Below are 21,660 nucleotides of genomic sequence, written 5' to 3'. Positions count from 1 at the left end.
ATGGTGTTTTTTTAAGACACTAGTGCTATTTAGGGTAGAATGTTGTTGCACACTAACAACCTAGCTCATCTAGCTCATCAAGATTGTAACTTGCTTATTTAAATGAATTGTGGGGTTCAGTCCCTGAGCCCATTATGTGCCTCTGTAACCCTTTCCACTACTGCCCACAGCATGGGTATGGTGTGCATAATATATGAACTAAACTAAAACCCCTATCCAAAATTGAAGATGATCATGACTTGGAGATCATGCTGAGAACTTTTACTGCTCGAATCCATTCAGTAAAACAAATTATCGAGACATCAAAAGGGCTGCATTTTGATGGTAAAGCAACATTCTTATTTCATGCAGGTTGGCATTCAACCTCTGACCATCCAAGTGGTTGGGCACCATTCCTTACCCCCTTCCCCATCCCATCCCAAATCCTTAGATCCCTTCCAAGTGCTATATTGTTGTAATGGCTATGGCTATGGCTTGGCACTTTCTCCCAATAGTTCCCTTCCCTCTGACAGGTAATTGATCAAGTAGGCTGATTCATGTCTGACTGCATGCAGCAGTGTCTAACAGCCTAGCTGGCCAAATCATCAACTAGGAGGCCTGGTCAAAGACAAGGTAGTGGGAATTGTAATCTTTGGAAACAATTCAAGATAGCCTTAAAATACTGTACTGTATCTAAAAAAAATACGTACAGTATATGTTTTGTATCGGTATTTTTATATTATCTATCAGTATTGGGTAATATGGTAGTATCAATCAAAATATAGGTACTGTATTGGTATACTGTACCTCTTATTCTGAATACGCTGGGAAGGGAGTACAGGATCACTTCCAATAATGGTAATCATCACATCTATTGCATTCTTAGCAAGTGGGGCTCTGACCTAACAGACATTCAAATGTCATGGTGTCTCAGATACTTCCCAGAGACTTATCAAAGTCTCCCTTTACCAATGACTGGCCTTTCCCAGGATCCAACCCACAACAGCTGCCTAACTACTGTATTTTCACCTGTTTTCTTCCAGAAATACTCCTCTGTCAGTTTTTATCATTTTTCTACACCAGTTAGCCTATTTTTTGTGGTTAATGTTTTTGTACCCTATCAAGATACCTGTTTTTCTTCCTGCCATGACTAGCCACTGACATTTATCTTTTCTACTTTTAAATTATAAAATTTCACAAGAAAAATACTTATATGAAAATCCTTGAATTACAGAGGTAACTGAGCTAATACAAAAGGAAAAGATCACATGTTCTGGACATGACTAGTATGGACAATACTTGGCCAGCCACAGAAACAAAGATCACATACTAACCATAGTGTACCATTATATTTACTGTAAGTACAGTAAAGCATTTAAGTTAAAGAAAGACCATCACATTAACGATACAAAATAATTTTTTATTTTCCACATCTGTATTTGCAAGCTTCTTTCCCCCATTCTGAACTATCAAATATTATTTGGTAGCCAAATTTTTTATATTTTTAAGGTTTGTCACATCACGGTCTGGGTTTATGGGGTTGCACTGTATTAGAATATGGTAAGGGACAAGGTTAAGTGACTGTGGTTTCTAAGGAGTGAATGTATTTGTTTGTACTGTATACAGTATATATATTTTATGCACATTCATATAATTCATGAGAAGCACAATACACCAGGTCATATGAAGTGATGGAGTGCTGCTGCTGCTATTTACTCAAGCAAATGTAGTATGTACATTACTGCATTTTTTTTATTCATGATGCTATAGTGTATGGATTCAAAAAATAGTTCTTTTTTGCTAATAACTAACCATTTTTAATTCTCTTGCTTCCATTGTTGTTTTATACAAGTATATGCCTCTCCAGTCCCCTCCCATATTATAATGAACAACAGGATAATACTGCAATAATATAAAAATACTATAATATTTAATAAAAATACAGTAATTATAAAATTAATTTAAAATACTGTAATAATAATAATACAATCAGCAAGCAACGTTTAGGTAGCCACTTGTGTACAACTCACAACAGTCTTCTAATGCTTTAGTAAATATTTGCCATTAGGTGAACAGAGGCATTGGGTGGAATAAATCAGCCCCAACATAGTCTGTACCTTGATCCTCGATGTAGGTATTCCTTAACCATCTTCACTACTAACATAAATCATTCACTTAGGTACTGGGGTGTCACCCCTACTTCCTCTCTCCTTCCAGCTCTGTGTTTCTCATCATTGGGGGAGGAACAACTGGGGTTAGACAAGGGTAAAGTTGTGACAGTTTTCGTTATGTACTCTAACTTAATATCCAGCACTAGCAAACAAGTCGTCTGGTTTAAGTACTGTACTCTCCTCCCAGCAAACTATTCTTTTATAACTTTATAAAGAATTCAAGTTAGGTAGGGTCCATTTATTTTGTTAAGAGTATGATCGGGTTTGGTTACTTTGTTTTTTTGGCTTAGGAGCGACTTGTAACGCCACCAAGACTGTCAAGCAATGTCACACTCACCTGTGAGCAGAGGCTGAATGACTCCATTCTGCGAGTGATTATTGCGGATGCGGTCCGACGAAGTTTCAACGCGGTCAATCATGATCATGTCACAAAGCGCGTCTCAGATGACAACAGCAGTCCTGTCGCCTACTCTGACGATGCTTCGTCTGTTCTACGCCAGGATCACCTGTAGAATTATATGTGACGGAGATCCTACCTAATCCCTTAATGTAAGTTGTCGACAAATTTATAAACAAAGTAACATCATTATACATAAGTTAACTACAATTTGCCTACTGAATGCTATTATAAAGATAAGTTTAGAGTAACAAATACCACATAAACATCAAAACAATAGCTTTATATCATTTATATTAGTGGGCGGAGCCTGCGCAGACGACACAACCAGGACACGCTTTCACCAAAGTCTGCGTCCTAGTTTGAACCTCTTAGTCGGCGCTTGCTGAACATCCCCATTAAAATCATAATTTTTCAGGTAATGCCACGGGTTTCTCAATGTATTATATAATTTTCAAACGTAGGACACATTAATCTACATTTTGAGTCCATATAAATTCGAATGTATCAAGTTTGATTGTAGATACAGTAAGATACATTTGGTGCAAGATACATTTGCTTTAAGAATGGTGAAAGATTATGTTGGTTGGATGATGTTATGTAGATGTACCTGTTGTTAAGCGATTTGGCAGGTCGTATTCCAGGTGAAAATTGCGATTAAGGACCTGCCCGAAACGCTATGCGTGCTAGTAGCTTTACAAGAATGTATGAACTCTTGTATATATCCCCCTTCGTGCGACCACCATATTTTAAGATGGACTACAAGTATAGAAACCCACATAAAGGTCATAAGGTGATGAATTTCTAGATTAGCAGCAAGGTGACTATCAAGGAATGAGAGAGGAACTGCAAACCATCTCCTGGAGGGACCTGATGGGCGAACATGGCACGGAAGCATCATGGCACATGGCCCCCCCCCCCTTTTTTTCATTTTTATCTTATTTTTTCTCAACACAATTTATACTTTAATCTCAATTAGTATTAAGTTTTAGTCTTAGTGTTTTTCCTGCTCGAAACGCTTTGCGTAATAGTGGCTTTAGGCATTGTATGTACTAGCTCTATCTATAAATCCATCAACTTTTGTATTTCACCTTATATGTATGTACTTTACCTGAATAAATATTTGTATTTGTATTTGTATTTTGTATTTGTAAGCATCATGGCAAAATTTCAAGAGGGTCATCACGGAACTCGTTCAAAAATATGTGTCGAAAAGAAGAAAGACAAGAAAGGGAACTAGATGGATGACACAGGTCGTAAGACGAGCCTTATAAACCAAGAGGAACCTCTGGAGAACGTATAAATCAACGATGGACGTCATTGATTATAAATTGAAATTGAATTGAAATTGAAATAAGTTTATTGAGGTATAAATACACACAAAGTTCACAAATCCTTAAATTTCACTGTAATGTACCTACTAATTTTCTTACAATATACCTGTTAATATTTTTCAATTTTGCTACAAAATACCTACTTAAAATTATCTGTTAGATTAAGGACCTGCCCGAAACTTGTGTATGTATATATGTATACGTATATATATATATATGTACATGTATGTATGAGAATGTGTACATGTATATATAACATTAATAATTTTGTAACTAGCGTCAAAAATTTTTATTTGCTTAGCTAAACGAACTAGAGGGTTCAGTTCCTGAACCGATTATGTGCCTCTGTAATCCTTTACACCACCGCCCACGGGATAGGTATGGGGTGCATAATAAAGAAATAAATTGATTGAATTGATTGCCCGAAACGCCATGCGTGCTAATGGCTTTACAAGAATGTAAAATTATCAATGCTATGTACTCTCATAAATCCAATGTACCTTCTTATATGTATGTGTGTGTGTATATATATATATATATATATATATATATATATATATATATATATATATATATATATATATATATATATATATATATGTCGTACCTAGTAGCCAGAACGCACTTCTCAGGCTACTATTCAAGGCCCGATTTGCCTAATAAGCCAAGTTTTCATGAATTAATGTTTTTTCGTCTACCTAACCTACCTAACCTAACCTAACCTAGCTTTTTTTGGCTACCTAACCTAACCTTACCTATAAATATAGGTTAGGTAGGGTTGGTTAGGTTCGGTCATATATCTACGTTAATTTTAACTCCAATAAAAAAAAATGACCTCATACATAGAGAAAAGGGTTGCTTTATCATTTCATAAGAAAAAAATTATAGTAAATATATTAATTCAGGAAAACTTGGCTTATTAGGCAAATCGGGCCTTGAATAGTAGGCTGAGAAGTGAGTTCTGGCTACTAGGTACGACATATATATATATATATATATATATATATATATATATATATATATATATATATATATATATATATATATATATATATATATATATATATATTAGTATATTTTGGTAGCAGTCTTTCCTGTAGACATATTTTATTAAATATGACCGAAAAAGTAAGATTAATAATTCTAACACGAATTTTCTCAATCTTTCGTACATTATGCTTCACTGTTGGAGGTAAATCAAAAATCACTTCTCCAAAATTCATTTTTATTTCTAGTCTGACGCGACACGGGCGCGTTTCGTAAAACTTATTACATTTTCAAAGACTTCACAAATACACAACTGATTAGAACTTGCATTTCCCTGATTTTATATCTACTTTTGAGTGAGGTGGGAAGGGTGATGTGGCATTACATTTGAGTGAGGTGGGAAGGATGATGTGGCATTAGAGGATATTAATAGGGTATTAAAAGTATCAACACAAGACAGAACACGAAACAATGGATATTGAATAGAAGTGTTTGTAGAAAGCCTATTGGTCCATATTTCTTGATGCTTCTATATTGGAGCGGAGTCTTGAGGTGGGTAGAATATAGTTGTGCAATAATTGGCTGTTGATTGCTGGTGTTGACTTCTTGATGTGTAGTGCCTCGCAAACGTCAAGCCGCCTGCTATCGCTGTATCTATCGATGATTTCTGTGTTGTTTACTAGGATTTCTCTGGCGATGGTTTGGTTATGGGAAGAGATTATATGTTCCTTAATGGAGCCCTGTTGTTTATGCATCGTTAAACGCCTAGAAAGAGATGTTGTTGTCTTGCCTATATACTGGGTTTTTTGGAGCTTACAGTCCCCAAGTGGGCATTTGAAGGCATAGACGACGAGAAATCGCCAGAGAAATCCTAGTAAACAACACAGAAATCATCGATAGATACAGCGATAGCAGGCGGCTTGACGTTTGCGAGGCACTACACATCAAGAAGTCAACACCAGCAATCAACAGCCAATTATTGCACAACTATATTCTACCCACCTCAAGACTCCGCTCCAATATAGAAGCATCAAGAAATATGGACCAATAGGCTTTCTACAAACACTTCTATTCAATATCCATTGTTTCGTGTTCTGTCTTGTGTTGATACTTTTAATACCCTATTAATATCCTCTAATGCCACATCATCCTTCCCACCTCACTCAAATGTAATGCCACATCACCCTTCCCACCTCACTCAAAAGTAGATATAAAATCAGGGAAATGCAAGTTCTAATCAGTTGTGTATTTGTGAAGTCTTTGAAAATGTAATAAGTTTTACGAAACGCGCCCGTGTCGCGTCAGACTAGAAATAAAAATGAATTTTGGAGAAGTGATTTTTGATTTACCTCCAACAGTGAAGCATAATGTACGAAAGATTGAGAAAATTCGTGTTAGAATTATTAATCTTACTTTTTCGGTCATATTTAATAAAATATATATATATATATATATAAAGGGATGAGGTAGCTCAAGCTATTCTCACCGTCTTCAGTACAACGTATTCATATTTATATAGACACATCACAAACAGTAAGCATATAAGCATGCGAAATAATTTGAAAGAACATTGACAAACTAAAAGACTACAAAATCCCAGGTGTGGATGGAATACAATCCAAAGTCTTAAAGGAACTGGCAGAAGAACTTAGCCTGCCGCTGAAACTACTTTTTCACAAAACCTCTTGACCAAGGGTGATCTATCTATCATCATACTATCATGCAAGAGAAACCACACATCTATGGATCGTCCAATAAAATCAGCAGGCTTCCAGATGTTACTACTGCCCGTCTTAGACTCTGTTACAAGTATCTCTGGGAATTTTCATTGTTTGATGAAGTAGACCAAAGGTGTATTTCAGGTCTACTTGTCGAAGGTCCAAGGAAGAACCTCCGACAAGCGGCCGACTTTCTGCCCTCGTCGAGGTCACTAGGGCTAGGGGCCCTCAGCTAGATCAAGTAAGAATAAATAGATAAATATTATTTGCGTGAATGCATTGGTTATCACATACGAATATATATTTAGTGTCTCACAAATTTACTAGACAAGGGTTCCTCAAATGCAAGTCACCTGTCAATACGTATATTCTATAAATATACAAACCTAAGGAGTACGGACACCGTATAGTCACTGGTAGGCAAGTACAGTACTGCAGTTACCGGCGGACAGCTCGGTTGGTCTCTGTGCTCGCTAGCAGTTCTCTCTTATCTCCCCCGTGTTGTAGGGGGGACCCAAGGTGGTTCTCTCTTATCTCCCCCGTGTTGTAGGGGGGACCCAAGGCGGTTCTCTACTCTCCCCTGTGTTGTAGGGGGGACCCAAGGAGGTTCTCTCTAATCTCCCCCGTGTTGTAGGGGAGACCCAAGGTGGTTCTCTCTAATCTCCCCTGTGTTGTAGGGGGGACCCAAGGTGGTTCTCTCTAATCTCCCCTGTGTTGTAGGGGGGACCCAAGGTGGTTCTCTCTAATCTCCCCTGTGTTGTAGGGGGGACCCAAGGTGGTTCTCTCTAATCTCCCCTGTGTTGTAGGGGGGACCCAAGGTGGTTCTCTCTAATCTCCCCTGTGTTGTAGGGGGGACCCAAGGTGGTTCTCTCTAATCTCCCCCGTGTTGTAGGGGGGACCCAAGGTGGTTCTCTCTAATCTCCCCCGTGTTGTAGGGGGGACCCAAGGTGGTTCTCTCTAATCTCCCCCGTGTTGTAGGGGGGACCCAAGGTGGTTCTCTCTAATCTCCCCTGTGTTGTAGGGGGGACCCAAGGTGGTTCTCTCTAATCTCCCCTGTGTTGTAGGGGGGACCCAAGGTGGTTCTCTCTAATCTCCCCTGTGTTGTAGGGGGGACCCAAGGTGGTTCTCTCTAATCTCCCCTGTGTTGTAGGGGGGGACCCAAGGTGGTTCTCTCTAATCTCCCCTGTGTTGTAGGGGGGACCCAAGGTGGTTCTCTCTAATCTCCCCTGTGTTGTAGGGGGGACCCAAGGTGGTTCTCTCTAATCTCCCCTGTGTTGTAGGGGGGACCCAAGGTGGTTCTCTCTAATCTCCCCTGTGTTGTAGGGGGGACCCAAGGTGGTTCTCTCTAATCTCCCCTGTGTTGTAGGGGGGACCCAAGGTGGTTCTCTCTAATCTCCCCTGTGTTGTAGGGGGGACCCAAGGTGATTCTCTCTAATCTCCCCTGTGTTGTAGGGGGGGCCCAAGGTAGTTCTCTCTAATCTCACCCGTGTTGTAGGGGGGACCCAAGGCAGCTCTCTCTAATCTCACCCGTGTTGTAGGGGGGACCCAAGGCAGCTCTCTCTAATCTCACCCGTGTTGTAGGGGGGACCCAAGGTGGTTCATTTGTTTTCTTGAGAGCAGGAAGCCTGTACTCACCTAGTTGTGCTTGCTGGGGTTGAGCTTTGGCTCTTTGGTCTCTCCTCTCAACTGTCAATCACCTGTGTATATATTTCATTCACAGAAACGGTGGTGGTTGTCACTGGTGTAAGTTATAAATTATTGTAGGAAGTGACTCCATATAGAGATGAAATTTAACAAGAACATAATTATTTTGTTTTATATACATAATAGTTCTTACATTCTTGTAAAGCCATTAGCACACACAGCCTATTAACAATGTCAAAGGCCTTTTGAAGGTCAAAGTCTTATTGGGTATTAACTTTTGTCAAGAGCCTCGTGTATAAACTCAAAGAGTCGAGCATCAATATTAGTGCATCATTGGTGTACAGAGTATCTGCACTAATCCCCTGATCTACTACAGTAAGTCAGATATACTAGCCTAACGACATTTTGTCTTGGGTTTTATTATGCATCACTATTTAATTTTTCCCCCCATATACCTGGGTTCAATTCCCAGGAGGGACAGAAATGTATGGGTATGTTTTCTTTATGCCTAAATTCACCTACTAAATAGGTACCTGGAAGTTAGGAAACTGTTGTGGAGTTAGATTCTAGGGAAGTTAGTTTAGTCATTATTTATATAATAATAATTCATTGTGTCTGGGGACAGGTAGCCAGAGTGTATTCATACACGTTTGGCTTCGTCAAATCATTAAGGTTCCTTCCCCCCCCCCACCTCCCACAAAGCCGAATTATTGACCCCGCCCAGGTTGCAATCCCAAACAAGTTGACTAACTACTGAGTACCTACTTACTGCTAGGTGAACAGACCCATTAGGTGAAAGGAAGTGTGCCCAACCATTTCTGTCCCGCCCGAGATTCGATCCCGCAATTCTCGAGTGCGCGTCGAGAACGAACCCGAGTACTACCAGGACCCTCAAATTATGGGCACCTATACCCATCCTGTGGGCAGTAGTAGAAAGAGTTACAGAGGCACGTAATGGGTTTAACCTGAATTTACCTGAGGGCCACTAACACACTAGTGGCCTTGATTAGGACAGGAAGCCGGCAGCTTGTCAATGGTCCCCCCCCCTCACCATCTGGCCCGAGTATTTTTTCTAGCTTTATTTTAAAATTCGATAGCTTTGGCATTAACGGCTTCGGCGGGTAGGCAGTTCCATGGGTTAATAAAAAAAAAAAAGTGAAAAATCATATCCTGTTTTCAGTCCTACATTGTGGCTTGTTGAGTTTGAAACCGTTGCTCCTTGTTTGTGTTACATCTGAACCTTTTGAAGAAATTTGTATAATCACTGTGTGAGAGGACAATCAGTATATACACACAATACAGTATATACACGAGGCCCCTGGTGGGGGCCTCGTAGCCTGGTGGATAGCGCGCAGGACTCGTAATTCTGTGGCGCGGGTTCGATTCCCGCACGAGGCAGAAACAAATGGGCAAAGTTTCTTTCACCCTAAGTGCCCCTGTTACCTAGCAGTAAATAGGTACCTGGGAGTTAGTCAGCTGTCACGGGCTGCTTCCTGGGGTGTGTGTGTGGTGTGGGGAAAAAAAAAAAAAAAGTAGTTAGTAAACAGTTGATTGACAGTTGAGAGGCGGGCCGAAAGAGCAAAGCTCAACCCTCGCAAAAACACAACTAGTAAACACACAGTACATGTTAGGCTCATATTTAGGTTCCTCTCCCTCCCCCCCCCTCAAGGGTTGAATTACACACCCTCCCCAGGATGCAACCCCACAACAAGCTGACTAATTCCAAGGTATCTATTCACTGCTAGATGGACAGGAGCATTAGGTGAAGGAAATACACCATTTCCTCTCTGGACCACGACACTGAGGCGCTGGAACAGGAAACTGGCTGCTCTTGAGTCTTTAGTTTTCCTAATTTAACTTCCTATATATACAGTATATATACTATATATACACAGTATAAATAAACAACAGTGAAATATTATATGTAAATAGCTTAGTGCTTTCAACTCATTCGAGCCGTCATCAGATCTGAGCTAGTTCAGCTCTGATGACGGAGCCCGTCTTCCAAACAAATACCCAAAGTCCATTCCATGCACCCGCCAATCTCCCCTGTTAATGAATGAAAAACAGTTTATACATGTCTCACAACTGATGACGTTTGAATTCTTCCAGAATGAGTGCCTCACTGATGAATTTTGTTCGAACCACAACGTTGTAAATGCTTCACCCGCGTACTACAAATACATACTGTATATGCAAAAAATACACAAAAAATATGTGTATTTTTTGTCATGAATGTTTTCACCCAGCAAATGAAATGTAGCCTGTATATGATTTTTCAAATAATTTTTGTTTTGATATTGGTAGTCATATTATTACTTATTTGTTTATTATTAGCACACACTATTATAAATATTATATTCACTCAGCTCGGAAGAAAATGGCCAAGAAGACTAAACACCGCAAACCAAAGCACATGCTGTGGCCAAACTGGGACAGGAAGCGATATATAAAATTCAGGAATGACAAATTTCCCGGAAAGGTTACAAATATATCTGTTGCTGAATTAATTGAGCAAGCAAAGGATTCCATTCTGAAAGAAGTGCGAATTGGTGTGCGTTTTCCTCGAAAACGCATCACTGAAAGAATGAAGAAAAAATATCCATTCAGGAAGTACATCAGGAAGGAAGCAGCAAAACAATCCCAGGGCAAGAAACTTCCTAACCAAGAATTCGAGATGATCCCTAATGAAGAAAAAGACGTAAACACTGAAACACTGGTGAATGAGCTCAAGTGGACCCCACTAGACGCGGTCATGCCAGTCACCTTGTCAGATAACTATGGCGATCACTTTATTGGGGTGCGTATATCATCCATGATCCGGGCCAATGAAGCCATCACTCGTGTACTAGGTGTTCTCAGATCTCCGGAACAGCTTCTTCCTAACACATATTACCATTTATACCAAGTCTTCAGCCCAACTTGTGAGTACATATCTTTTCTTATTTTTTTATACAGTATTGCTATATTTTATATATATACCCAATATTTATCTATGATTGGATCTGTAAATAATCTATTTAAAATTATTTTGTACAAATAATGTTGAAAAATAATTTGGGATCTTGAAAGATGCACATACAATATATACTGTATTGCCTCTAACTCAGTCTTTTGACTATTCCTCTCAACACACTATGTATTTTAAACCATGTCTTTACCTTCATGTTCTTTGATGTTGCATGTAGACATAATAATGACATATGACAAAGTCAGCAGTCAAATATCTTTGGTCCCATTTTATTTTTCAAATTACAAATACGGAATTTGTTTGCTACAGATGACTCGAGTACAAACTATCTTGAGGCGTCTGCAGATTGGCATTTTGAAGCGTTGCTGTCAATGGCAACAATTGTATTGTGCACCAATAATCATCCTGAAAGCATGAGTTTACTGTGCATCCCGTACTCAATCTGTGAGCAGTAGTTTATTGTCAATTTATGGATAGGATGTTTACCCTGCAGCAATGATTATTAATTTTGTTTTCCTCGGGGTGAATAATTTCTTTTTAAACAGTTGCTTGATTTAATGCACTTATACTTTCTGGTGTTTTTTCTTCTTAGTTTTAGACTGACCTCTGTTCCATAAGCTTCCCTCTCCTTGTAGAGGATCAGATTGTGATCCCAGTTCGTGGTAGGCTCGAGTGGGTCTCAGTGGCCTGGTATGATTCACTAATACCCTGCAGTCCTGAGCAAATTTATCCAAGTAAATTGTGTACTTAGATGGCATCACAACAACAGAACATTGAGGTGCTATCTGTTTTATGTTGGATGAATACTTTTTATGGAGTACCTTGTCCAAAACCTTGTTTGTCAGAAATATTTGTCAGTAATATTCTGACAGTCACATACGATCACCTAAAAATTCATCCCCTATTCATATTTTTATTCAATAAATAAAAAACAAGTGTATACAAACATTGAAAAAACATATTACTAGCTTGAACAAATACAGTACAGTACATTATTCAGCCACTAAAACAGGAAATGGGAACTTTGTTATCTTGATTATTTATCAGCTACAAAAATAATGTAGAGATTTATATTACTGATGCAAGAACTGAGCCCTGTGGCACTTCACTAGTAACATTTCTCCAGTCTGATACATTGCCTCTGATTACTGCCCTCATTTTTGTCTGAAAATTTTTCATTCATGTCAGAAGTCTCTAGTATCTCACATTTTCCAGAACAACCTCTCATGTGGGACTGTTGAAATGTGTAAACTACATGGTGCTATACTGTACTGGCTCAGCACATCTTTGATACTTACATCTTAAGTGATCTTACTTCTAACTCATTATATGTTGCTCTTACTGATAATTCACTACATCATGCATCTTTAAGAATGCCTTTTATTCACAATTATACAATTATTTAATCTCATTTCCATACTCTGATTCTTACTTAAAATCTTTTAACTGTATATGCTCTAAGCTTTGTCTTGCAGCCACATACCTCTAATTAGGTATGTTGACATGATGATATATATTCAGGTATGCGCAAGATGCCACCGAATGAGAAGATTACGAAGTCACAGGTGATGGGTGTGCAGAATTACACTTACCTTGTGAGAAGAGACACAACACACTACAAGGTGAGCTGCTGAATTCATCTTTATTTGTGGTTTCCAGAGATGGGACAGTGTAAGATACTGTGCTGCATGATTGATAAGTTAATTTTCAGTTGTTGATTACAAATAATTCATAATTTTTTTACCTTATTAATATCACCACCACTATAAAATACAGCACTGCTGTTGCTGCTGCATTACTATCACAACCATCACTGTTATCTTAGTATTCTACTACTAATGATTACTGCTGCTACAAATGCTAATAATGCCTTTCAAAATTTCCAGGTGGAGGAAGACTTGACTTTGAGCTACTGTCGTGAACTGCTGGGGAAAAATAGGAGTCTGCAAGTGTGGCGTTTTCAGGAGATTAAGGAAGGCCGTCTAAGGGTGCTCAGAGCCAAGATCACAACCACTAATCAGATGGTAAGGTGACGTGCAGTTCAACTCACCAAGTCCATGAATCTGAGTTGGATAGAGAGAGAGAGAGAGGGGAAGGGGTCTATGGTTGACAGATGAAGTCCCCACCCTGCTTGACAGCCTGGTCTGGCTGCAGCCTTATGACAAGTGAGCTAACTCTTGCTCCTGCTCAATGTCAACCCTTCTGTCTGTTCTGTTCTGTCCCTTGAATGTCCAGTTCCCTGGGTATTTATGGGGGAACCGGGAGTTAAGCCCCGCCTACCAAGTAGATAGCCTCAGGCCATCTACCTACTACGCCTTAAACAGCGGCTTGTTTAAAATACACACTCGGCTACCTGTCTGCAATTATCGGCTTGGCGGAGAGTAAGGTCACTTGACACGACCTGACCCCTGGTCAACTCGTGATCATTAACTTCTCTGGGTGTGACTTCTTAATTGATCATGGCCGTCAGTCTGGCAACACCAAATGTCCTGCGTGACTGACTCATGTTGTTTAATAAAATATAAAACACCTTTATGGTGTTACACTGTCAGTTCTTTGTAAATGCCAAAACTGTATTAAGTTTTAAAATCTACCTGAAAAAGATCGTCAAGGCAATATCAAGGCAAATAGGGGGACCTTCCTGTCCTCAACAAGGTCACTAGGGTTAGTGGCCTAGTGGCCTCAGGAAAATCAGGTAAAAATCCGGAAAGATAAACAGTTCTTGGCTTGCAGAATTTGCATAGGAATGTTAGTTATTCCTATTGAATTCTAAACTTTTGTCTTGGTTAATGAAAAAGTAGGAGTATTTCCCTAGACAGGATGATGAAAGAAAGACAAATTGATAGGACTAAGGACAGACATGACAAGGCTGATCTCATCAAAATATAAAATACTTAATTAACACACAATCTTGTAATGAACATATGAACCTCGCATATAATTTTCCTATCTGTTTCAGTTGTGGCTGCTGAAGATGCTGAAGAACAGAGCATTTAGGTCTAGTATAAATAACATGACCCAGGAAGAGGTCACACAGCTTCTTATGGCTATTGGCTGTCCGAGCGATCCAATGGCCAATCTTTACAAGAAGGAAAAGCTACAAGAGCCACAGATGGTAAGTTGACCTCAAGAAGTTAATGGATTTTAATTAAAAAAAATAGTTGGGAATAATTATATGTAGGTGTGAGCCACTGGTAGATGATTAATGTGATTCAAAGGTGGCCGTGGGAGGCTTGAATGAGTGTTGGATACACACAGAAATCACAATAGCTTGATGCATCAGATGAACAAATCCACAAGGGCCGTGACGAGGGTTCGAACCTACGTCCGAGAGGATCCCAGATGCTGCCGTCAGTAGAACTTCCAATTGCAATTCTTTTACCATGTCATAGCTCAGTCAATTAAGGCAGCATCTGGGATCCTCTCGGATGTAGGTTCAAACCTATGAGTCAAGCAAGGTCATGGCCTTTGTGGATTTGTTCAGAGTTGGGTATTTTGGGAGTATAGATCAGTAGATGTGACTCAAAGAAGGATGTAGCCAACTAGAAAAATAGACTCAGGTGCTGTCAGATAAATGGTAGTGCAACTCATTGAAAGAGGCACAAGAAAGGTACATGGATGTGTGGGGCTCAAAATCAGTCAAAAATGGAACTATGGGACCATATTAGTTACACCTTGCTACAGTACTGTATAGAGTGGAGGATAATGGGATGTACTGAGGCAGTGGGTCATATTACCGTGGGCACTCACCTACCAAACTGTTCATTGGTAAAACTTTCATTACCTGCTCATGTGCCAAAATTAAATTGCAACTAGTTTATCACTACTGTAACATGTTTTTCCAAATTTTTCCAAAATGACGATTCTTCGCGGCAGGGGATCGTATTCCAGGGACCATAGGATTAAGGACTTGCCCGAAACGCTAGTACGCGTACTAGTGGCTGTACAAGAATGTAACAACTCTTGTATATATCTCAAAACAAAAAAAATTAACATTTTAATTAAGTTTCTGAGCTTATTGTGTGTCACAAGATGGATATGAATTACGTAATATACTAATCAAATTAATGACGTATAAAGACAGTAAAAGATAAACAAAAGAAACTAGAATGTGAACACTATGGTACTTGTGAATGGTTATATTTTGTTATTACAGTACATTATTATTATTTATATTTACCTTAATTTACCTGAGGGCCAATATCTCTAGAAGTCTCATTATTCCTTAGGATTTTTTCTAGCTAAATTTTGAACTGGAGTACTGTCTTGGTATTTGCAGCTGGAGCAGGGAGGCAATTCTATGGGGTTGGAATTGTCTACTGTACTGGGAGGCAACAATTTTAGAACACAAGTGCTTGGTCATTAGCTTAGTCAAAATTCAGTATTAAAGATATAGCTTTACTTACTTTAAAATACAGAGTACAGTAATGTCAAGACAACATGGTTCTGTTAAAAATAAATCCTGCCTTTCTAACCTGCTCACATTTTTGATAATGGTAACTAGCTATTAATTAAGACTTCCAGTAGATATAGTATACATGGCTTTTTCCAAAGCTTTAGATAATATACTATATGTGGCAAGGACATGGAATAAATAGCAATGCATCAGAATGGATAAAACAATGGTTAAAACAAAGAAGGCAAAGGGTCATCCTAAATGTATATGAATCTGACTGGGAAAATGTGGTGAGTGGAATACTGCAAAGTTCCATCTCGGGCCAACCCTTTTTGTCATATACATTAATGACATAGATGAGAATATTACAAACCACATCATCAGAGTTGCAGATAACTCTGCAACATCTAATGTAAATTATGAAGTAAAAATAATGGAAACCTTATAAGAGATCTACATGGCCTCCACAAATGGCCGGAAGACTGGCAAATGCTTTTTAATATTGAAAAACAATATTTGTAATATTGAAAAAGTCCTTGCATGTAGGGCATAATAATGCACATTACAACCATCAAGTCAACAGCACTACCATGCTCATTGATGAAGAAAAAGACCTAGAACCCCATGATCCACTAGTCATTGAAAGGTGCACAACATGGGAGAGCTGCAGGAAAAAAATAAAGCCAACCAAACCCTAGAAACAGTCAAATGAACCTTTGACTTCAAGGAAAGAAAATTGGTTATTTAATTACAGTATACAAATCTATGGTGTGCCCATATTTGGGTTACTGTATCCAAGAATGGTCTTACATTCTAAAGAACACATCTGTTTTGGAGAAAGTTCAACACAGTGACAAAAATCATCCCAGAATTAAGTCGATGCTCATACCAGGAACACTTGAGGCCCAAATGACTTACAACACTGTAAACAGGGACGTCTCATCAAAATTTTTAAAATACAGTACAGTACTGGACAAGTTTGGTATATTAATCCAGACTACTTTTCAAAAGGTCAACTGTAATGTACACAAGGGAAGAACAGCTTCAAGCTCAAGAAGCCAAGGACCAGAGCTAGAGCTCAACCCCCACAAGCACAACTAGGTGAGTACAATGCAGGACAGAAAACAAGAGATGCTTTTAAACTCATAGGGTTATAAATCCATGAAACCACTTACCTGTCGAAGTGGCTCTGCCATGGTCACTAGAGTTAGATGATATCAGATGCGTACAGGTAAAGGAAGCATTCATTCAGACATTTAGCCTCCATTTCTTGTCTTGGTCTCACCTCTTTCCAATCAGCTGTATTTCTCCACACTCACTCATTCACTTTTTCTTGTATTCTCACAGGATCAAGATGGTAGCAAGAAATATTACATCAAATTGCCCAGATGGCACTGGGGATGCAACAAGACCAAGCTAAGACCTCATTCTGTAATACGCTATCAGAATATTGTAAGTGACCTTCGCTGACTTTGTAATTTTAGTTAGTTCTTCATATATATATTTATGTATGTATGTTCTTGAATATGATAGAAAGGATGAGATTAATGATTCTACCATGAATCTTCTTTATATCTACCTCTGTACCAGGCAGTACAGTCAGGTCCATTCTTGATTCACAATCGAGAATTCCAGGTTCGAATCCCGGCCAGGACAGAAATTGTTGGGCAAATTTCCTATCACCTAATGTTCTTGTTCATCTGGAAGTAAATAGGAAGATCAGCTTGTTGTGGGGCTACATCCTGAACAGGATCAGTAGTTCGACCTTGGGGGGGGACCTTGATATAAGCCTAACATGTATATAACACTTGCTGCCTGTCCCCGACACAATGAATCATTATTAGTAATATATGCTTTTATGCTTTTTTTATGCTTTTCTCTTGAGAATGAAGTTCTTTCAAAGATCATTTTACAGTATTATTACAGTACTACTATTTAAAGTATTATTACAGTAGTATTATTTAGAGTATTATTACATTTCTCTTAGCCTGACACTAAGAGCATTTACCTTGAGTAAATTCTATATGTCAAGAGCCCCACAGCCTGGTCTCTGACCAGGCATCCTCTTTGATGGTCTAGTCAAGCAGGCTGTTAGATGCGGCTGCTCACAGCCTAGTTTATCAGGTATCTTTTGGAGGTGTTTATCGAGTTCTCTCTTGAACACTGTGAGGGGTCAGCCAGTTATGCCCCTTATTGGCAGTGGAAGCGTGTTGAACAGTCTCAGGCCTCAGATGTTGATAATTCTTTCTCAGAATACCTATTGCAACTCTGCTTTTCAACGGGGTATTCTGCACATCCTGCCATGTCTTTGGGTCTTATGTGATGTTATTTTTGTGTGTGTAGATTTGGAACCAGCCCCTCTATGCACACTTTTTTATTTTTGTCTTAAGCAATCACTAAAGTTATTTGATACCCAGGCTAATGTAGTATTGTGGTGATTGACTGAAGAAAATTGTGTACATTGCCTTTCACCCCATCAGAAAGACTTGAGTACTTACTGAAGGAGAAGCCAAAATGCAGTATCATACAGTACACACTATTGCTGGTCTCTCGAGCAATTTTCTCCATGAATGCAGATTGCGTTATGTAATTATGTATATTCTATATGCATTCCCTCTAAAACTTACTTTCACACTTTCCTTCACAGACACACAGTGCAAATGATCTTGAGGATAGACAGAAACATGGGAACCCTGACTATGGGTATCTGCAACGGTTTTGGCACTACTGTTCCAACAAAAATCTTTCAAAGGTTATGGAAATGTTGAAGACAGAGCTGCTAGACATGAATGAACAGTACACAACCTTGCTTTCCACTCCTCCTGAGACACTCTATGCTGAGGAAGAAAGTACACTGCTGGATTGCCTGGTGAGTTGAAGTATTGTGGCTGGTCCTATTTTGATCTATGAAGTTATACTACAGTATTGAAAGATTATAAATATTAAAATATGAACTGTTGCAAAAAACAGATTTTTTTTAAAAAGTGCCACCTTGGCAGCTTCCCAAACTAGTAGTACAGTAGTAGTAGTAGGCATCCGTCAGTCTCAGGAGACTATGGATTTGCCCTCTGGTTGTCGGTTTGAGGTGACCTCTCCAGGGCGCGAAGCCAGGGTAGGTTAATACAGGGGAAAAGCTGTCATCCATGCATCAGGTCACCCCCTCTCCACGGCTTCCCAAACTACAAATTGGTATACCTGTCAAACCCTTAGTACCACACCAGGTTATATCAATTCAGGATTAACTACTTGAGACCAATACCAAAGGGAAGGAGAGTCTAGGGGATCTAGGACCACCACAGTAGCCGAGAGAAAGTTCTCCAGAAAAGTAGAGCGCACCAAAACAGACAACTACAGTACTTGGATCACGTATGCAACACTGACCCCTAGCAATGTACATAATTGCTAACTGGACTGAACCACTGGTGAGACTACTTGGTAATGCTGGAATGAGCTACTAAAGTGTTGTTCTCAATAACATTTAATTTAATATACCAACATTATTGATACAGGATGGAGATTGGCAATTGTTGAGAAAATTATACAAATCTGGAAAAAAAAATTGAACCAGGACTAATGGATCTGAGACTGGATCAGGGACTGATCCAGAACAGATGAATGGACATAACAAAGGGGAATATTAATAGGGTATTAAAAGTATCAACACAAAATAGAACACGAAATAATGGGTATAAATTGGATAATTTTAGATTTAGTTTAAGTCCTGGGTAAATATTGGTTCGGTAACAGGGTTGTTGATTTGTGGAACCAATTACTGTGCAACATAATAGAAGTAGGATCCCTTGATTGTTTCAAGTATAGGTTACACATATATATATATATATATATATGAATGAGATTGTGTGGATATAAATAGGAGCTGCCTCATATGAGCTAATAGGCCTTTTTCAATTGCCTTCATTCTTATGTTCAGTATAATTTTTTTTTCAGTATGAGAATGAACTGAAGGCAGAAGAATCCCATAAAAAACATGAACAATTCTTGAAAACTCTTGAACGACAGCATAAGTCTACAAGCCGAGAGTACTTTTGCACTGTACAGAAAATGAGGACAGCGTGGGACCAGTACCAAAGGATAATGCTCAATTTTGAGAAGGATTTATTTATAGTAGGTTCTTATGTAACATCACTTACTGAATACATAGCAAGGGTGATTTGGCATAATATGAATGGGCGCTTAACTTTGGTTACTCCAACAATAAATAAAATTATGATACTCATTAAAAGGCTGAAGAGAGCATTACATCGTGCTTATCAACATATGAAAAAGGGCGAAGCTTTAAAGATGCAAGCTCAGGGTCCAAAAAAGAAAAAAATTAAAGGATTGATTAGAAAGAGCAGCGAGCCTTCTCAGAAGGTTCAAGTCAATCATTTTACCACTATCGCATCACAAAAAGATTTGGCGTTTACTCAGGTCAGACCCATTATGCTTCAAGACAATGCTAATGCGGTGAAAAGAAATAAAGAGGAAAAATTTGATCAGACTAATTACATTACAAAGAATGATGGAGCAGAAGCGACAAAATGTAATCAAGCAAATAATGGCATCTGTGAACTGAACAATGATGAAGTAGTGACAGGTAATAAACTTAAAATGAAAAAGGCTATTATTGATTACATACTGAGTGATGTGAGAAAAGACATCATTGTTAGACCTAAGGTTGCAGGCAGTGTACCACCACAAAAGAAAATTGCTAGACCTAGTGCTACAGGCACTGTATCACCACGTAAGAAAATTATACCAAAGAATAAGCAGAATGAACTAAAAGGTGAAGAAAGTACTACAGTGCCAGTGAATGATGAGGCTGAAGTGACAGCTGAAGGTGTCAATAAATGTACAAGTACTGTAGTTCCTGGAAAATCTTCATTTTATGTAATGCTTGAAAAGTTACTAGAAAGACAAAGAAAACATTTTAGATGCTGTATTAAAGGTCTATATTATCAGGAACTTGAAAAGTGGCATAAAATTTTGAAGAAAGCTGTTGTAATGAGAAGGGAAAAAGACCTTTCAGATGGTGAAAAGGAAGGATTGAAAATACGAAGAAGAATGCAAAAAGTGGATATAAATAAACCTTCATTTAAAAGAATGGGTAAAAAGAATCTGCAGCAAAGGACACATGCAGTCCAGTGTGAAATTAAAAGGAAAATAGAAGATCTTGTTCTGGGATATCAGGTTTGGGAATTATTAGATAAGGAAAATAAATTTAAAGTAGCCCAGAGATACAATGCTAAAAAAGTTTTTGACAAATTTAAGGAACTGATTTTAAGATTTGTGGGGACAAGAACAAAATCTATTAAGAGAAAGAGAGCTGGTACTGTGGCAGAGAATAAGAGAGCTGGTACTGTGGCAGAGAGTAAGAGAGCTGGTACTGTGGCAGAGAGTAAGAGAGCTGGTACTGTGGCAGAGACTAAGAGAGCTGGTACTGTGGCAGAGTGTACAAGAGCTGGTACTGTGGCAGAGACTAAGAGAGCTGGTACTGTGGCAGAGACTAAGAGAGCTGGTACTGTGGCAGAGTGTACAAGAGCTGGTACTGTGGCAGAGACTAAGAGAGCTGGTACTGTGGCAGAGACTAAGAGAGCTGGTACTGTGGCAGAGACTAAGAGAGCTGGTACTGTGGCAGAGACTAAGAGAGCTGGTACTGTGGCAGAGACTAAGAGAGCTGGTACTGTGGCAGAGACTAAGAGAGCTGGTACTGTGGCAGAGACTAAGAGAGCTGGTACTGTGGCAGAGACTAAGAGAGCTGGTACTGTGGCAGAGACTAAGAGAGCTGGTACTGTGGCAGAGACTAAGAGAGCTGGTACTGTGGCAGAGACTAAGAGAGCTGGTACTGTGGCAGAGACTAAGAGAGCTGGTAAGTAAATTGTGAGATAATTAAGGAAAACACAAAATTGTCTACTTGAAGATTTTATTTAATCTATGCCACGTAATATGCCCAGCTGTTATACAGTGCTTCCTGTTACTAAAAACAATTTGTTTTATTTTGAAAACTGGGTTTAATGTATATGGTTACCATTAATATAATTTTTATTCAACAGTTTATCAGGA

General features: G+C 38.9%; 1 protein-coding gene across 2 annotated transcripts in view; it reads right to left on the bottom strand.

Annotated features, from left to right (window-relative positions):
- LOC123772349 (nicotinate phosphoribosyltransferase) overlaps window positions 1–2,628 on the bottom strand; it is a 63,976-nt gene extending 61,348 nt beyond the window's left edge. For both annotated transcript variants that reach the window (XM_045765445.2, XM_045765446.2), the window contains exon 1: window positions 2,488–2,628. In XM_045765445.2, the coding sequence (XP_045621401.1) occupies window positions 2,488–2,575 (88 nt within the window). In that variant the 5' untranslated portion in view covers window positions 2,576–2,628. The remainder of the gene's footprint in view (window positions 1–2,487) is intronic.
- Window positions 2,629–21,660: the final 19,032 nt, after the last annotated feature.

This window comes from Procambarus clarkii, chromosome 14 (genome assembly GCF_040958095.1).
Source record: "Procambarus clarkii isolate CNS0578487 chromosome 14, FALCON_Pclarkii_2.0, whole genome shotgun sequence".
NCBI lineage: Eukaryota > Metazoa > Arthropoda > Malacostraca > Decapoda > Cambaridae > Procambarus > Procambarus clarkii.
This window is presented reverse-complemented; position numbering and strand designations above follow the sequence as displayed.